General features: G+C 43.8%; 1 protein-coding gene across 1 annotated transcript in view; it reads left to right on the top strand.

Annotated features, from left to right (window-relative positions):
- The first annotated feature begins 8811 nt into the window (after window positions 1–8811).
- The window catches only part of CLIC5 (chloride intracellular channel 5), a 171508-nt gene continuing 160385 nt past the window's right edge, over window positions 8812–19934 (top strand). Inside the window, exon 1 of the mRNA XM_061398336.1 lies at window positions 8812–9595. Within this exon, the coding sequence (XP_061254320.1) occupies window positions 8954–9595 (642 nt within the window). The 5' untranslated portion in view covers window positions 8812–8953. The remainder of the gene's footprint in view (window positions 9596–19934) is intronic.

Raw genomic sequence — 19934 nt, 5'->3', positions numbered from 1 at the left:
TCTTGCCATCTCTTCTTAATATCTTCTGCTTCTGTTAGGTCCATACCATTTCTGTCCTTTATCGAGCCCATCTTTGCATGAAATGTTCCTTTGGTATCTTGATTTTCTTGAAGAGATCTCTAGTCTTTCCCATTCTGTTGTTTTCCTCTATTTCTTTGCATTGATCACTGAAGAAGGCTTTCTTATCTCTTCTTGCTATTCTTTGGAACTCTGCATTCAGATGTTTATATCTTTCCTTTTCTCCTTTGCTTTTCACTTCTCTTCTTTTCACAGCTACTTGTAAGGCCTCCCCAGACAGCCATTTTGCTTTTTTGCATTTCTTTTTCATTGGGATAGTCTTGATCCCTGTCTCCTGTACAATGTCATGAACCTCATTCCATAGCTCATCAGGCACTCTATCTATCAGATATAGGCCCTTAAATCTATTTCTCACTTCCATTGTATAATCATAAGGGATTTGATTTAGGTCATACCTGAATGGTCTAGTGGTTTTCCCTACTTTCTTCAATTTAAGTCTGAATTTGGCAATAAAGAGTTCATGGTCTGAGCCACAGTCAGCTCCTGGTCTTGTTTTTGCTGACTGTATAGAGCTTCTCCATCTTTGGCTGCAAAGAATATAATCAATCTGATTTCGGTGTTGACCATCTGGTGATGTCCATGTATAGAGTCTTCTCTTGTGTTGTTGGAAGAGTGTGTTTGCTATGACCAGTGCATTTTCTTGGCAAAACTCTATTAGTCTTTGCCCTGCTTCATTCCGTATTCCAAGGCCAAATTTGCCTGATACTCCAGGTGTTTCTTGACTTCCTACTTTTGCATTCCAGTTGGTTTTTTTTTTCCAGCCCACAATTCCGTAGTTTCGTTTTTCTGCTTCCCAGGTCTGCCCACTCCTCACCCAAATGTAAATTAAAACCAAAAGGGAATCTAAACATGTAGATACATTGAGTACATTATCTGTGGATAGGGATATTTAAAGGAAATCATAGGCCGTCTTGAGACCCCTTGGATTCAGTGAGCTCCGCGCTGCTGTGAATATCACCTGATGTTGCTACAGAGTCACCATGTGACAACCTGGAAAGTGCACAGAGGCAGGAACGATGAAGGAGCTTCCCGTTCTATTGTCTGGTTAGTTGGGCCCATCACTTATTTAAACAAAACCCTTTGCCTTTTAAAAAGTCATTTGGCTTGACAAAGAAAAAATGTCTTTGAATCTTCTACATTGACAAATTATATCAACTAATATTTGAATTGACTGAAAAATAATGCTCTTCTATACATGCACTTAAATTCCTTGTATATATACTATATAATATCAATATTTTTAAAGCAGAATACAAAGATAACCATAATTCCAATTAACAATATATGGGTAGAAAAGGAGTAAGAGAAAATTAACATAATTACCTTTGGATAGTGGAATTACAGATGATTCTTAATACCTTTTTTATAATAAGCATGAACTACACTTATAATGGAAAGAAATCACCTTAATACAAAAGCACAGCCATCTTTGATGCCACAGCAGGAACCTAAGAAGCTCAAAATGACAGCTGTGTACTTATTTCCAGGTAAGTGTGTTTCTTGTGGGATAACCTGAAGGCAGTGGCCTTGGGCGATACAGTTTGGGAAATGTAAAATTGAAGCATGACAGGATGGTTTACTCAGGCTTTCATCCCCAACCCAGTGGAATCATTCCCCATGTTTCATCTTCAAAGCCCACAGCCCTCTCTTCATCTTCTCTGGATGGTGCAGAATTACAGTTTGCATTATAGTTGTTACAAAGTCTGCCCTGTGTTTGCTATACAGAACCCAAGGATGTGAGGGCACTTATACTGTGTTTAACATAAGAGATTGAGCATCCATGGATTGGCATATCCCTGGGGCGTCCTGGAAACAGTACCCCTCAGATTCTGAGTGTAGAGTATCTAGAGAAGTACCCAACGTACAGAGTGATGACTCAGAACGTGACTGAGGTAGATTACTTTTAGTTTTATAATACCCAGCCAAACTTCCCGGATGTCTTTGGAGAAAAAAAAAAAAAAGAACCCAAATATTAAAACCCCGGAACCCTTCACACCACAAAGTAAAATCCCCAAAGATGGAGAAATGTTGTGGAAGAAGGTGAGTGAGAGCTCAGTGCAGTCAAGTTGTCTGTGGTGGAAAGAATGCACATTCCCTTCAGGCTGAAGAATGCAAAGCAGCCCAGTAATGCTCCACTAAATGCTGAGTAAACTTGGTGTTTCCTCAAGTCCCTTCAATACGGAGGCAGTGTGCCTCTACCCTTGTCTGCCAAAGCCCAGCGAAGGGCATTGCCATCTCTCCTCGCCTCTCTCTGAAGCTGGCTCTCTGGGCAGTTCTTTGGGCAGCTGCAAGTTCATCTGCTTCCAGTTGCTCTTCTTTTGTACCAAAGATTCTAGAGAAGTGATAGAAGGTTCTAGAGAAGTGACAGCTACTAAGGGGTCAGGCTTCGGTCATGTTGGAGATAGCAGAGGGAGGAAATGGAGGGAGAAAACAAGACTCAGTCTGAATAAAGAGGAAGGGCAGGGGGAGGACCCGGGGATGTCACTGAGGGCGGGGCTCTGGGGTTCAGGGCGCATTCCCAGCCTGTGTGAGTCAACATGGCCGGGGCAGGGTGAGGATGAAGCAGGAGTGCCCTGCCTGAGGGCTTGAGGGTGTGTGGTTCTTTCTATTTAAAAAATGATGTCATTTCTCCGTGTTCAATTTCTTTATCAAATTTATTTAAACAACCTTATTGTCCCTTCCATTCAAGTTAAATTCAAGTTTGAGCAAAGAGCATTCCATCTCTCATCTTCCTAATATTGAATATTATCCTTCTTCCTATTTTCTTTGTCATTTCCTCTAAGTAATAAAATGTCATAAATGACTTTTACTCAGGCTTCTAGGACCTTTAGGTCTTCCCCCAGATTGTGTGATCTAAAGTAGCGCTGAAGTAGACCAACTAATGTAATGACAAGTCAAGACACGGAAGATTTCACAATTTGAGAAGGAAGAAAGTTTGGTGAAATTTTAAGAGATACCTATGGCGGGCTATGGTGGCAGAGTCAGAATCATGAGGAATGAAATTCAGAATATTGAAACAACTAGATGAAGGTTACAAAAATAAAGCTATCCAGCGACCGGCGGGAATGGTGTTAGACGGAACTTCAAGGAGGCAAGAGTGCCAGGGGAGTGGGGCACGTTCGCAGTTAGCACAACCATCCCAAGTTCTCAGATGCCTTCTACCCACTCCTGGTGCCCATATTGAAATGTGGTGGTTATATTGTGAAGCGTCAGTAGACCACATTGCCCTAATAAGCAACACCAGCTACAGGGAAGTGGTTTTCTCTGAGCACAGGTCTCTGTCTTAAAGCCAGGTGGAGTGTAAATCATTGTGGAATTGAATGACTTTCTGTGTTATGTGTCTGCTCATCCTCCATATCATCCTGTGAGCATAAAACTCAGATTTCTGATCTTGGCATTCAAGGTTATCCACAATCAACCCCAGTATTGCCAACTTCTCTTATTTTGCCCCCCCAGAATCCACGTACTCCAGCCAGTCTGGTTTATCTCCACCACTGTGAATTCTTGATTCAGCATCACATTTCAAACTTTAATCACCCTTCTCCATTTCATTGTCTGGGCCTCTTCTCCCATCTAAGATACTCACTTTCCCTTTTCCATGCACTCAACCCGGGGGACCTTGCCCTCTTCTGAAATCCTGCAGCCTTGAGATCACTCCCACTTATCTCAAAACAAATTTCAGTAGATTAAAATCATAACAACAGTTTTGTCTGACTACAGTGAAATTAAGCTAAAAATCAATAGCAAAAATATAACTAGAAAATCTTCAACTGTTCTAAAATAGATCGATACATTTATAAGTAACTCATGGATAAAGGAAAACAATCTAAACAGAAGATGAGGAGTATTTTGAACAGGATGATAAGGAAACTAAATCAAATCAAAACTTGTGAGATGTAGATAAAGCTGTCCTTAGAGGAAATTTTTTTAAATGCATATATTAGAAAAGAAGAAAAGTTAAGTGCCAATGGTATGTGTCCATCACAATTATCTTGGAGTATAAAACAAACAGCAACAAAAAAGTAAATCCAAAAAGGGGATAAGAAAGGAAATAATAAAGATAGGAGCAGAAATGAATGAAATTACAAAGAAATAAACAATAGAGACTATTAATAAAGTCAAACATTTTTTAGAAAGAAATAGACTTGAAAAATTCCTAATAAGACTGATCAGGATAAGAAAAGGCACAAATCACTGATTTGGATTTTTAAATTAAGGGTATTGTCTCAGATCCTAGAGACGTCATATAAGCATAATGTGAGGATATTACCTTAACTGATTCTCTGTGTAGACTTTGCTACTGTGAAGAGATCGTGCTTATTATCTTGAGCAAATATTCAGGTCGATGGGGCAGTTATGCCTTGAGGGGTAAATTAATAAATTGGCCTTTATGTTGATAAACTGATATTTGTTTTGTTTTTTAGTTTGGTTAAGGTGACTCAGTTCTACAATGTTTGAAAAGACCTGTGTAAACTTACAAATTGAGTCTTTGTACATGCAATGCGGAAGACTAGACACTGGCCCCACAGTTATCTAAGACAATGGGCAGGGCTGCTGTAGTCCCAGTTGGATACTTTCTGTGGAATAGCTAATTTGTAAATTTCCTCAGTTGTGTGTGCACATCCAATCGTGTCTTATGCATATTTATATCCTATATCTAGTGGAATGAGTAGCATTTTGCCCAGTGGAGGCACCATATGTGTAAAAGCATAGGGGCAGGAAATAGGATAGTGTATTCAGGGAGGAGCAACGTTTCTGCTGCAGAGTAGGACGTTCAGGGGAGTGCTGAGGGAGATGCTGCCTGGACAGACAGACTTGGTTCCATTTGTGAAAAATATTGGAACAGACATCTTCCTGAACATGTTTTCATTGAAGATTTCTAAACATGGGTGTGGTATAAGCAAACTTGTATTCAGAAAGCACACGGGTTCTTTCTTAGAACTTCTCGAGAAAATGAAAGTATGTCTTGTTTCCTTCCCTAGGTTATATGTCACAGTCATAGGGGCCCTCAGAAGACTTTCTAATTGATTAATTGACTGAGGGACTCTTTCTTGTACAAGCAAACAAGCCAACTTGTTTTATACAAAGTGCTACGGGAGACCCAGCTTATTCCTGCAGGAGTTTATAATATAGTAACAGAATTGATGCTTTTGAACTGTGGTGTTGGAGAAGACTCTTGAGAGTCCCTTGGACTGCAAGGAGATCCAACCAGTCCATCCTAAAGGAGATCAGTCCTGGGTGTTCATTGGAAGGACTGATACTGAAGCTGAAACTCTAATACTTTGGCCACCTGATGCAAAGAACTGACTCATTAGAAAACACCCTGATGTTGGGAGGGATTGGGGGCAGGAGAAGAAGGGGATGACAGAGGATAAGATGGCTGGATGGCATCACCGACTCTATGGACATGAGTTTGGATGAACTCCGGAGGTTGGTGATGGACAGGGAGGCCTGGCGTGCTGTGATTCATGGGGTTGCAAAGAATTAGACACAACTGAGCGACTGAACTGAACTGAACTGAACTGAATGAGATAACACAGGTAGAAAATGGGCCAGGAGTATTCAATGGCTTGAATTCTAGATTCATCTTCTGCATTTCAGTTATTTATAAAACAAATATTTAATAAACACCTATCATGTGTCAGATATCTGTTAGACTTTAGGTATGCACTGATGAGAGAAATAGTCACGGGCTTTGTGTGTCCAGTAGAGGATAAAGATATCAAACAATCACAAAAATAGATTGAACAAATAATGTATTGAATAATATGTGCCAGGCACTATTCTAGGTGCTTGAAACCATAATGAAAAAGCAGAAACAGATCTGTGCCCACACAGGACTTATACTCCAGTGGTAGAAGACAGAAAAACAAACGCAAGACATACAGTAAATAGGTAATGCATATATCTTATTAGAAGGTGATATGTATTATGGAAAAAAGAAATAGAAAGTCCGGTGAAGGCTTTTAGTAATGGGGAGAGGGCAGAGACAGGAGCTGGGATGGGTCATCACTTTATACAAGACGGTGGAGTGGCCTCATTGAGAAAGGGATGTGTGAGCAGGAACTTAGAAGAGTTTGGAGAGTTGATTATGCAGATATCCAAGGGGAATGTATTCCAGGCAGAGGGAACAGCCAGTGTAAAGATCCAGAGTGTTCCAGGCACAGCAACGAGGTCACATCCTCTGCAGCAGGGTAAGCCAGGGGGAGAAAAGTGGGCATAGGAAAGCTGGTGTAGATTTTCTAGGGCTTCGTGGGTCACTATAGGGATTCCCAGGTGACTTAGTGGTAAAGAAGCCACCTGCCAATGCAGGAGGCACAGGAGACTTGGGTTTGATCCCTGGGCCTGGAAGATCTCCTGGAGGGGGAAATGGCAACCCCTTCCAGTATTCTTGCCTGGAGAATCTCATGGACAGAGGAGTCTGGCGGGCTATAGTCCATGGAGTCACAGAGAGCCAAACATGACTGAGCACGCGTAAACGCATGTGGGTCACAGCAAGGACTTTGAGGAGCCATTAAATGAGTTTGAGCAGAGAGAAAGATGATCCGATTTATGCTTTAACAGGATGACCAGTTCCATATTGCAACCCAACAAATCATGATAGATATGTCCTGAGATGTGCTGACAAGGCGGCTGAATGTATAAAATACCTGTGTGATATTGGGCCCTAAGTTTAACCGGCCTCCTTGACACACTGAGTCATCTTGGTAAGGACCTGGTAGCATGTGAAGCACATAAGCTCAGGTTGTAGGATACCGTTATTTGGAAATGATGCAGGATGGCATATAATCTAGAAGGGTTCTAGCAGTATAAGCACATAATTCTCAAAAGAAGCAATACTACATCCAGAAGAGTGAAAACTAGTTCTTCAGTGAAAAAAAAATCTTACTTTTTTTTTTTTTGGATGTACAAAGCACAAATGTATATACAGTATGTAAACAGATATGTCGGAGAAGGCAATGGCACCCCACTCCAGTACTCCTGCCTGGAAAATCCCGTGGATGGAAGAGCCCAGAAGGCTGCAGTCCATGGGGTCACTGAGGGTCAGACACAACTAAGCAACTTCACTTTCACTTTTCACTTTCATGCATTGGAGAAGGAAATGGCAACCCACTCCAGTGTTCTTGCCTGGAGAATCCCAGGGGTGGGGGAGCCTGGTGGGCTGCCGTCTATGGGGTCACACAGAGTCGGACATGACTGAAGCGACTTAGCAACAGATATGTAGTATATCAGCAGTATTTTAATTACATGGGAGAAATATCTTAAAAGAATCTTTTAGGTACGGGGTGGGTTGGGAGGTTGTATGATCAGGAAAAAAGGTTGGAAAACACTGACTTAGGAAGGGAGTGAGTGGCAGGAAGATCACTGAGCTGGAAGTTAAGAAATCACAGTTGAAATCAGCTTAGTATTAACTCACTGTGAGAACCTGGACCACTTGCTTCCCCTTTCTAGGTTCCAGGCTGCCTTCAAACGTAAAATCATTTAGAATGAATGACCGTTGAGGTTTTCTCCAGTGCTAAGATTGTGATAAGATTTGAACTGGGGCTCCACTGAGTTGTAAACACCTGACTATGGGAACTATGGTAATCAGTCGGGTATTCGGACCTAAACACACTTCGCTTTTCAATAAAATAAAGGGGTAGCATTGATAGACTTTAAAGTCTGTCTCTGGCATCTTTCCTTTGATCTATTTTTATCCACAAAGCTAGATTTCTAGAAATCCTGCTCTAGTTCACTCCAGAAGATTCTTGAAGGCAGCACTGGAGGCAAGGGTACAATGAAGTTTTGTCAATAAGATGCTCATCAGGTGCTTTGAAACCTGTCAACCAGGCAGGTTACTTCTCAATTTTCACATGATTTCTGGACATTAAAAGTCCCTTTACAATCCACCTGGGTTATTATTTGAAAGAGAACGATGTACATGGTGTGCTGAAGGGAAGCAGGAATTAGCAGACTAGAGTACCAGGTTAAAAAACAAAGAGCCTGTGTGTTCGTGGCATCTGTAGATGACATCAACTAGGCAGCTTGTGCATGCAGTACTTTGCTTTAGAAGTCCTTTGAGGAGAGAGAGTGTATCTTCTGACTCAAGCGTTTAGTGCTCAACTAGTATCCTGTACCTAAAAGGGTTGTTGTGAAGGTGTGTTGACTGTGATGATCACATGCAAGTTGAAGAGAAAAAAATAAAACCCACGCCATAAATCTTTGAGTGCCTTAGCTTGGGTGATCTGTACTGATGTGACCATAGAACAGAGCACTTATCTTCTTTTCCTTCTGCCATTGAATCACCTCATGGTGTTTCCAGATAAGAAACATAAATGGCATGCATTACCTAACTGGAACATGTACGGCTCATTTATCACAGGGCATCAATGCTCAAACAGTTGTTTTGAGCAACAAATTCAGCTCTTCACGGATGAGTTATGATTGCACAGAATTGTTTTCCACCGAACAGCAGGGACTTCTTGAATGTTGTCAGCATTTGGAGGTAGTTGGAAGAAGGAGCCCTATTTAATGACAAATGGCTAACTATTCAGAATTTCAATGTGTACTGGGAAGATAATTCAACCTCTAGTTGATCCAAAGAATCTTGGAGCTGCTGGCAATGACAAAAACCACAGTCTGCTTGAAAATACCCTCAGGCATGAAGGAGTTAACTGACTGTGTAAGCTTTATCTTATGTCCAATGGACTTGTGGTTTGCCGACTAAAGTCTCCGGTAAATGATTGTTAGAGACCTGTCACTGATAGCTGTGGCTGGTTGCTGTGTTTCAAAAGCCTGTTGATTCCTCTGCAAGGCGGTGCAGCATCCTCTAGCCCTTTCCTCATCTCAGACCTACTCGGGTCTGCTTGCGAAAGGATCTATCAGATCAATAAACATGAATGACGAAAACTACAGCACCACCATCTACAACAGAGTCCAAACAGAGAGGGTGTATGAGGATTCAGACCCAGCAGAAAACGGAGGTCCCCTTTACGATGAAGTCCATGAAGATGTGAGGAGGGAAGACAACTTATATGTCAATGAGCTGGAAAACCAAGAATATGACTCTGTGGCCGTGTACCCTGTTGGGCGTCAGGGGAGAACCTCGGCCTCTTTACAGCCAGAAACAGGAGAATACGTCCTGCCTGATGAACCATATTCTAAGGCTCAGGACCCCCACCCAGGGGAACCCACAGAGGACGAGGACATCTCCTTGGAAGAATTGCTCTCACCAACCAAGGACCAGGAGTCTGACTCAGAGGAGCCCCAGGCGTCTGACCCAGAGGAGCCCCAGGGGTCTGACCCAGAGGAGCCCCAGGCGTCTGACCCAGAGGAGCCCCAGGGGCCTGACCCAGAGGAGCCCCAGGAGAATGGAAGCGAGATGGAGGCAGACCTGCCTTCTCCTTCGAGCTTCACCATCCAGAATAGCAGAGCCTTCTCCACCCGAGAGATCTCCCCTACCAGCTATTCTGCTGACGATGTTTCAGAAGGAAACGAATCGGCTTCCGCAAGCCCCGAGATTAACCTCTTTGTGAAGGTAAGGAATGCCCTGAGACAGGCACAGCTGCACATGCAGATGGCCTGACCGGTGCTTTATTTTGCTCTGAGAGACCAGGGAAAGATGCATGGTGTCATGGTCCTTGGATGTCAGTGTCTATTCAAGAGTAGGGCTGATGAAATGAGTCATTCCAAGGTTTACCCAGAACAGCTCAAAATTACAAGAATTGGAAAGTCCATTTAAAGTGTGTGTCTTGTGATCACTTCTCTGTATCACGGGCAAAGCATTTTTTCAGAGATGCCTTTTGAGGGTACTTCCCTGGTGATCCAGGGGTTGGGACTCCACCCTTCCGCTGCAGGGGGCATGGATTCGATCCCAGGTTGGGGAACTACTACCCTACATGCCGTGGGACTTGGCCAAAAAATAAATTAAAATGTTAAAAATGGATGCCAGAAAACATCCATGATGAGCAAAAAATCAAAACTGAAAAAAAAAGTTCGCTTATGAGTGAGCAGAAATTGTTGCTCAAATCCTTTCCTTTGTGTCAAGTACCATTTCCCTGTCTGGTTAAATTTCCTTCATCAATGTGGTTTTGTAAAACAAAACTACGGTTTGTGAAAGTCAAGACTACAGTCAGGCACCAGTGTTTCCTCCTGAGTGTTTCTAAGTTCACAGATGCTGCTGCTGCTAAGTCGCTTCAGTCGTGTCCGACTCTGTGCGACCCCATAGATGGCAGCCCACCAGGCTCCCCCGTCCCTGGGATTCTCCAGGCAAGAACACTGGAGTGGGTTGCCATTTCCTTCTCAAGTTCACAGATAGTACTTCATATACATGGTCAATAAATGTTACCTCTGTTACTCAGTTTGCCCTTTTGACACCAATATAACTAAAATATCTGATGAGATAAAACGATTTCACTAGTAGTAAGACACTTAGTGTCAGTGTTAATGTTTAACCCTTGGGATATTTAAACAAAGAACTTTGATGATCTTTGTGTTAGACTGATAATCTAATAAAGATTGCAGTTATGAATATTATCAAGACATAAAAAGCATTTCAGGGCTAAACAGCTCATCTTTATGGATCAAGATGATTTTTCCCCCAACCTCCCCCCACCCAAATTCATACTGACACAGTTCTTTAATGTGAAGACAACATATTTGCAAATCCTGCTACTCCTGGCTAACAAAACTGATTACTCTATGAACCTATGAAAACCCCAGTTTACACTCATTTCTCCCCTTTCTGGTTTCGAATTAACTCCTCTAATGAAATGCATTAATTATATGTATTGCTAATTTAATGTATAATTATTTCCTACTCTGTATTTTTTCCTAGTTGTTTTTGGTGTATAAATTGTGTCTCTTTTATTCGGCCACACAGGTCCTTTTTCAAAAGCACCAAGCAGAGTGTTCGATTTGTATTTAAGTACCTGGCAAACCTTGCCTGGGATTGTGTTGAGCATTTGGGAGGGAGATGGGTCTGTAGACAGAGCCCTTTCTGTCAAGAAATAACAATGGGATACTTGAGACAGACTTGACAAGTTGTGAATTTTTGTGAAATAGAGGAGGTGAGCAAGTAAAGTGCTGTGGGTATCCTGGGAGCACCCGAGGGTGCACGAAAGAGTCAAGAGAGGCTCTACGGAGGAGGCAAAGTTCAAACAGGGGCATTCAAGTCGCCTTCCATCCTTTATATCCACTTACCATTTTGTTAGTTTCAAAAAAGAAAAACGCAACCTTTCAAAAGTGAGGACTGGGTTTATTTTCCTCAAGACTGAGGCATCCATGTAACTCCCTGCAACCATCAGCATCCTGAATCATTGTTGTCCTGATCATTGAAGATGAACTACCATTGTCGTGATCACCATCATTCCAGGCACATCAGACCATTATTTGTATATTTGGCAAAGTGTTGATTTCATCAGAAATTAGCCTGCCACCGTGGTTGAACCAAACAGAAGAAGGAGGAAATAGAAATATTGGCATCTCCAACTGGTGCCAGCCACAGGAAAAACTATTTGATAGTAACAAATGGTTTCTAAGTTCTTAAGATCCGTAGTTCCCTAAAGCAAATATTGGATCTAATTAACTCTAAGTTTGCTAAGAGGTCATACAATACAAAATCAACCTCAGCTCCTATGTGTGAACTCCTTTTAAGAGATGATACTCAGCATCATTCAGTGAGAAGGACTGGCTTAATCTCAGCTTCTCAACCCCCACCCCAGCCCACTGCAGTTCTTTATTCCTTGGAAAGTGGAAATGCATAACATGAGGACAAGGGACTGGTCCTGCCCAGGAATGGAGGGCATGAGGGTGACCAGCTCAAGCTCCATGCTCCTCCCAGCTCCAAGGAGTGGGTGCTGGAACCCCTGCATTGGATGGGGATCACCATTTTCCTAGTGGGCTTGTTGCTGGGGTTCTGGGGTTGATCTCCTCCTGGGCTGCTTTGGGCTGGACCATTTGGGCTGCTGATGTTCCGTTAATGTTCCAGCTACTGTGAACCCAAAAGGCTTTTCCCCCTCTTTTGACTCCCTGTGTGAATTCTTCTCGGACTTCCCAGGTGGCTCGGTGGTAAAGAATACACCTGTCGATGCCGGAGACGTGGGTTCCATCTCTGTGTCAGAAAGACACCTTGGAGAAGGAAAGAGCAACCCACTCCAGTGTTCTTGCCTAGGAAATCCCATGGACAAAGTCTAAGCCTGGTGGGCTACAGTCCATGGGGTCGCAAAGAGTCGCTTAGCAACTGAACAGCTTGGGCTGCAGCTGTACCAGCACTCATTTGTGTGTGTTTCCACCTGTCTGGACACATCAGAGAAAATGGAATGCAAGTTAATAACTGTGTGTTCAACCAGCCTCGTATTGAGGCTCAGCCACTTCCGGGTGTTGATCAATTAATTAAAATACGTCATTTATTTATTCATTCAACAGATAGTTATTGGGCCGGGTTCTGGGTGTACAACAGGGAAGAAAACAAAGTCCAGGCTCCCCTGCGCTTTGCTTCGTAGCAGGAGAGACAACAGATGGACACATAGAGAAGTAAATGTAAAACATGCCCGGTGGTGCCAGTGCCGTAAAGAAACACAGAACAGAATACAGGGTGTGTTAACTTCCTGTGGCTGCCCTAACAAACGGCTGGAAACACAGTGGCTCCAAACCACATGGGTTTATTCTCCAGCATTCTGGAGATCAGAATCGGGAGTGAGTCTTGTGGGGCTGAAACAAGGAGTCATCAGAACTGTGTTCCTTTTGGAGATTCCAGGGAGAGTTTGTTCCCATCGACCTCCCCACCACCCAACCTCCTTCCCCCTCTACCCGCCACCCACCCTTGCTCCTAGAGAGGGCTTCCCTGGTGGCTCAGTGGTAAAGAATCTTCCTGCAATGCAGAGATGGAGAAGATGTGGGTTTGACCCATGGGTCCGGAAGATCCCTTGGAGGAGGAAATGGCAACCCACCCCAGTATTCTTGCCTGGAAAATCCCAAGGACAGAAGAGCCAGGTAGACTACAATCCACGGGGTCACAAAGAGTCCAACAGGACTGAGGATCTGAGCACAGCACAGTACTCTTCCAGGGGCAGTGTTCATTTTTCACTCGTGGCCCATGTCACATCTCCGGCCACGCTGTGCAGCATGCAGATTCTTAGTTCCCTGACCACAGATGGAACCTGCGCCCCTTGCAATGGAAGCATGGAGTCCCCAGCTTCCCCTTGCCTTCTAATCTGACTCCTCTGGCACCTCTTATAAGGAAAATTGTTAGTTTGGGCCCGCAGGATAATCCAGGAAAATCTCCTCATATGAAGATCCTTTAATTAATCACTTTTGCTAAGTCCCTTTTGTTATAGAAGTTTCTGGGAATTAGAACATGGGCGTGTTTGGGAGCTATTGTTCAGCTTCCCACAGTGGGACCATGAATGATGCTGGGTAGGGGAGGGAGGAGGCGGTGTGGCCGGGGTTGGGTGAGCGAAGGAGGAAAAGAGAGGTGGGGTGGGCACAGGTCACCTCCAGGCCTGATGAGCCATAGAAAGAACTTTCACTTTTACTCTGAGTGATAAGTGCAGGGGGCAGGGTGGGGAAGGGGGTTGTCATCAAAGGGTTCTGCAAGGAACATTCTGACTGCCTCTTCAATGATAGACTAGAGCAGAGAGAGGAGGGATTCCCTGGTGGCTCAGAGGTTAAAGCGTCTGCCTACAATGCGGGAGACCTGGGTTCTATCCCTGGGTCACGAAGAGCAGAGAAAGAGTAGAGGCAGGGAGGACAGGCTGGAGGCAGTTGGAAATCTAGACAAGGAAAGATGGTGGATTGGACAATGCTCACAGCAGGGCAGGGCTGAGATGGTTGGGAAGAGAGAGCCCAGAGGTTTTGCTGGCGGGTCTCACGTGTAGCATGAAAAAAGGAAGGCGCCAAGGCTGACCCTAGAGCCACTGGGTGAATGGGGATGCTATTTCCATTTCACCTGTGAACTCCTCCTCCAGGAACATGTGATCTAGAAAATGTGGATCATGCAGTATTCCATATATTCCTCCCTCACTTCCTCCCTCCTTCCCTTTCTTCCGATCTCCCTCCCGCCTTCCTTCCTATATTTACAACATACTGCATGCCAGACACTGGATATAAGAGAGGAAAACAGCACATCCCGAGTGCAACTCTCTGTTCCCAGGGGAAGACAGAGAAATACAATTTTTTTTTTTTCCTGGTCTGGACAACTCAGCATGTGGGACTTTAGTACCTTGAACAGGGACAGAACTCCTGCCCCCTGCAGAGTAAGCCTGGAGTCTTAAAACAATGGACCATCAAGGAAGTCCAGAGAAACACAGTTCTTGAAAATAAGAGGAAAGAAATAATTTCTTCGTGGTCACTGACTGAGATCCAGTGAAAGAAAGGTCTCTAGTGAGAGCTGCAATCCATGTCATAGGCAATTAAGACAGACTGTCAGTTCAGAATTTGCTGATAGGATTATAAGAATTGTCTGCTGCTTTCTGATAAAATTAAAAGACCTCATAGACATTGTCTTAACTGTGTTTGTGTGTGTGTGTGTGTGTGTGTGTATGTGAAAGAGAAAGAAATAGAGGGACAAGAGGGACAGACGGGGGGAGGAAGGAAAGAGATATAGATGGAGATAAGAGATAGACAGGAAGATGGAGAAGGAAAGAGAGAGAAAAAAAATTATGGTATTTAATGCAAAAGAAAAAAAAAGTATTCTGATTATGACAGTTGCAAAGAAAAAGGATACAAATGAACACCATTTGTCCTGCACACTATTGATGTCATTATCATGGAAGGCAGTATATATATGTGTGTATATGTACATATATATATGTTGTAGAGCAGGTTTTGAAGTCAGGTTGCATAATTTGAACCCTGGCTTAGCAAATTAATTTCTGTTAGGTTATCAGTTTTCTTTTTGGTAAAATCGATGTCATAACGTTATGTTCCTAATAGAGTAGTTATGAAGATTGAATAAGGGAATCCGTGTAAATCACTTAGAATACTATCTGACGTATAGTAAATACTCTATATTTTAGTTCAGTTCAGTTCAGTCACTCAGTTGTGTCCGACTCTTTGTGACCTCATGAACCACAGCACGCCAGGCCTCCCTGTCCATCACCAATTCCCGGAGTCCACCCAAACCCATGCCCACTGAGTCGGTGATGCCATCCAACCATCTCATCCTCTGTTGTCCCCTTCTTCTCCTGCCCTCAATCTTTCCCAGCATCAGGGTCTTTGGCTATCAGCTCTTCACATCAGATGGTCAAAGTATTGGAGTTTCAGCTTCAACATCAGTCCTTCCAATGAACACCCAGGACTGATCTCCTTTAGAATGGACTGGTTGCCTGAGTTATTATCATTTATTGTGATGAATTTGAACCATCATAAAATAATAACTTTTATTTTAGGCACAAAGCCTTACAGTTAGTAGACATCATAAATATTCTGTTTGCTGATCTTAAGGTGACAGTCTAACATTGTGGAAAGAGCACTGGTCAGGAAATTCTAACACTTTTTGGTCAATGATTCACTATAAAGCATTCCTGGGCCCCAGTTTCCTCACCTCTGAAATGCAGGCCCTTCCAGCTCTTACAGTCTTTGACCAGGACATGTGGCTCCAGCTCTGTATCAGCATCACGTGTCTGGCACATGTGTTATCCTCTCAAGGAGACTATTTGATAATGATTAGGATCTCCCGATTTGGGTGTGACTGGGAGGGCCAGCAAGAAATCAACATGCCTTTTCAGTCAGCTCACGCGAAGTCTGTTCCTTGGAAAGTGCGTCCTCAGGGTCTGTCTTTGACGAGGCTCTCTCAGGGTCCCCATGCAGGGTTGCACGTCCTGTGCACGGAGCAAAGTTGGGGAGCACCATTCACAGAAAATGGTAATGGTGTCCTTCTGGAGTCAGGCAACATACAGGCCCTAGTAAATGTTTCTTAATCTGTAGCCTGGTATCCAGAATATTCAACCTAATCCACAGGCTGTTAGAATACTGTAATTAGGATAAAAAGTATTCGGCAGTATTTCTATTTGAGGTAACCTAGTTTTCTTCAATGTTATTTTATGTATTTCTATGTATTTCATCATGTGCACAGTGTATTCTTGTAGTAGCATACTATAATTATACTACTATAATTATAGTTACTATAATTTGTAAATGAATAAATGCACATACACTGTGGATAAATGGTTAAGTTCTGCATTGATAGATTCGCTCAGTTTTTACAATCTTTTGGACTCACAGGGTTTCCTGTCTTTTCTGTCACTGTCTGGGGTTTGAGACTCTTTCCTCGGCCAAGATCGGGGAGAATAGTTCCCCTCACCTCCCGGTTCCTTCCTGGCAGTTTTCATAAGCAACACACTGAGTCCATTTGCCTTGGAGGCAAACAAAAATTCCCCATCAGAGTCGAGGAATTTAGAAATCCCACTGAGGAAATGAGGGGCATGCAGCTGGATTTGCTTACTGAGATGTGACTCAGGTGAGGTGCCATGGGGATGTGTCGGGCCATGGACTCCGCAGACACAAGGGCACAGCAGATACACACGTGTGTGCGAGGAGGTCTGTGAGGCTGGAGTGGAGGGAAGATGCCCATCGAGGCAGCACAGATGCTGAGGTTGAAGAACCAGGAGTACACTCTTTTCATTGTTTAATTGTATCTTTTATTCTCCTTCTGTCTTGTTGTTTGTTTGCCTCATTGGAGTGTAGTTGACTTACAATGCGTTAGTTTCAGGTATGCAGCCAAGTGATTCATATATATCTAGTTTTTTTCCAGATTCTTTTCCCTTATAAGCTACTACAACATATTAGCATGGTCTTACATGGCACATGGAGCAGCTTGGATTTTATCCTGAAGGCAACTGAGAGTAGCATGATATTGGAGGAGAATACCATGAGCAAAGCAATGTTCAGGGTGATGGATAAGCAAACTAAAAACCATTTCCACTTAACCGTGTAGGACAGGACCAAACAAACATCTACCAAGTTTCATTTCAAAGATTAGGTGAAACTTTTAAATGTAAATATATTGTGTACAATGACTGTCTTCTTTTTTAGTTATTTATTCATTCAGCTGAGAATCTGGGTCTATCCAAATATTTATATCCTTGATTTCATCCAGTTGAATTTCTGAGAAAAGCGACCAAGCGTGTTGCTGATTTATGTATTATCTAAATGTGTATCTTGGTACTTTATGTTTTGTTAGGGGGAAGTATAACATGGATTCAGCACAAAGTTTTGATTGATGTTGTTTTAGTATAGTTTGAAATTTAAAAAAAAAATGTGTTTGTGAGATCTGTCTTAGCCTGGCTGAACTACTCGGAAGTTTTATATTTAGAACCCTGCAAGAGCCTTCCTGTTCACCACCCCTAGGGAGGGCCTGCTCTAATGTCAGTAATCAGGACCCATCAGATATGTCTTTTGAAACATCTGTGACAAAGTGCAAGTCTGAACCTGTTGCATGTACCCAGCTGTCCTTTTATGGAACCCTTGAAACATGAATATGGAACAAGGGGCAGGTTTGAATAAAGATGCCTATTCTTGTCACAACGTCTTCTTAATAAGAGTTCTGGGGACATGTGTTCTGGGGACATAAATCCTGGTCTTATTAAAAATCATCTTCTAGGTGGCCGTGGGAACTAGTTTCCTCTGTGAATCAATGGCATCAATCAAAGAGGGAACAGAATCCTAGTGCTATGACAGGAATATTGAAAACCAGAGGAGCTAAATAACTTACCCAAGCCTGATGGCAAATGAAGAGCAAAGCCAGGGCTTTGACCTCTGTCCTCCCTCACCCTCATCCAGAGCATTTCCTTCTTACTGGCGTTCCTAGCCTGGGGTGCTAGATGTTTTGAATATGCTGGAGGAGGTTCTGTTGTTCAGTTGCCGAGTCCTGTCCAGCTGTCCGTGACCCCATGGACTGCAGCACACCAGGCTCTCCTGTCCCTAACCATCTCCCAGAGTTTGACCAAGTTTGTGTCCATTGAATTGGTGAGGTGGCCCAGTTGGTAAAGAATCTGCCTACAGTGCAGGAGACCTAGGTTTGGCCCCTAGGTTGGGAAGATCCCCTGGAGAAGGGAATGGCTCCCCACTCCAGTACTCTTGCCTGGAGAATTCTACTGGCAGAGGAGCCTGGCAGGCTACAGTCCATGGAGTCGCAAAGAGTTGGACATGACTGAGCAACTAACACAGGGGGTTCAGGAGCATTCTAAAACTCCATGCACATTTTTTTGTGAAAGGTGGTCTCAGGAGGGCCCCTTGATGTTGTCTGTCTCTGTGATGCATTCTGCTTCGCTGTCTGGGTCCTCACACCTTGTGTATCCATGTGGGAGGGGGAGAATGACTTTGAGTGGTCCAGCTGACTCTGTCCATTCTGTGGAGTTGGCTTCTTGCTCTAAGCCTTTTATAATAGCGTCTCAAGAAATCATGGGACGAAACACTTGCTAAAGAGTCGTAAATGTGCATTACCTGGGTCATCATAGAGGGATCATGTTAGCTCTGAAAAGGAAGGGGATGTGATATTCTGAAATAAATACCCCCAAATTAGAACCCACCTGTTTTCCAAGAAAAATTTTGGACATTTTTTTCTCCAAAGGGACTGCAAAGTTAATGGCAGTCCCCTCATCCACACCTCATCCCGCCACCTTGTGAGCCGTGTCACCAATTGTATGAACTAAAACTTCTGAGTAACTGAGGTTTCTGCTTCTTTACCACCCAACAGTCCAGTCAATTTCACTGCCTAATTGTTCTCTCCTCTCCATCGTGGCCACCACTGGCCACGGTCATCTTGGCCACAGTTATTCAACTGGTCACTCTGCCTCCAGACCCATCTTCCTCCTAAGAAGCCCTGCACGGTCATCAGATTGGCATCTGACCACACCATTCCCTGCTTCTGCCTATGGAGTGGCTCCCCACTGCCCCCAGGACAAAGGCTGGCGTGAAAGAATGTGTCAAAAGGTCTTTATGCCCCATCAGGCTTTTAGCCAAGACATCACTGACTACTCTCCACTCGCACTTTGCCTTGAAATATGTTGACTTGTTTTACCCTGCACCTGCTTGTCGGTCACATCTGACTCTTTACAACCCCATGGACTGTAGCCCTCCAGGCTTTTCTGTCCATGAGATTATCTCGGCAAGAATACTGGTGTGGGTTGCCATTGCCTTCTCCAGGGGAATCTTCCCGACCCAGGGATCGAACCCAAGTCTCCTGCAGCTTCTGCATTGGCAAGTGCATTCTTTACCACTGAGCCACCTGGAAGCCCTGTGTCCCTGCCCACTTCATGCCATTTCATGACTCCGGGCCCTCACACAAGCTTTTCTTGGCCCCTCGAGGCTGGATCTTACCTCCGTGTACCAGTCTGCTAACGCTGCCATAACAAAGTACCACAGACTGGTGGTACACAGATATATATTTTCTCACAATTCTGGAGGTCAGAATTCTCCAGGGCGCTGGAAGGCAAGAATCAAGGTGTGACGGGGTGGTTTCTACGGAGGCCTCTCTCCTCGACTCGGAGATGCTGTCTTCCTCCTGTGTCTTCCTCTGTGTGTGTCTCTGTCCTACTTTTTTCTTCTTATAAGGACACAAGTCATATTGGATTAGGGGTCTGCCATAATGATCCCATTCAGTTCAGTTCAGTCGCTCACTTGTGTCCGATTCTTTGCAACCCCATGAATCGCAGCACGCCAGGCCTCCCTGTCCATCACCAACTCCCGGAGTTCACTCAGACTCGCGTCCATCGAGTCAGTGATGCCATCCAGCCATCTCATCCTCTGTCGTCCCCTTCTCCTCCTGCCCCCAATCCCTCCCAGCATCAGAGTCTTTGCCAATGAGTCAACTCTTCGCATGAAGTGGCCAAAGTACTGGAATTTCAGCTTTAGCATCATTCCTTCCAAAGAAATCC

Source organism: Bos javanicus, chromosome 23, assembly GCF_032452875.1.
Source record: "Bos javanicus breed banteng chromosome 23, ARS-OSU_banteng_1.0, whole genome shotgun sequence".
Classification (NCBI taxonomy): Eukaryota; Metazoa; Chordata; class Mammalia; order Artiodactyla; family Bovidae; genus Bos; species Bos javanicus.
This window is presented reverse-complemented; position numbering and strand designations above follow the sequence as displayed.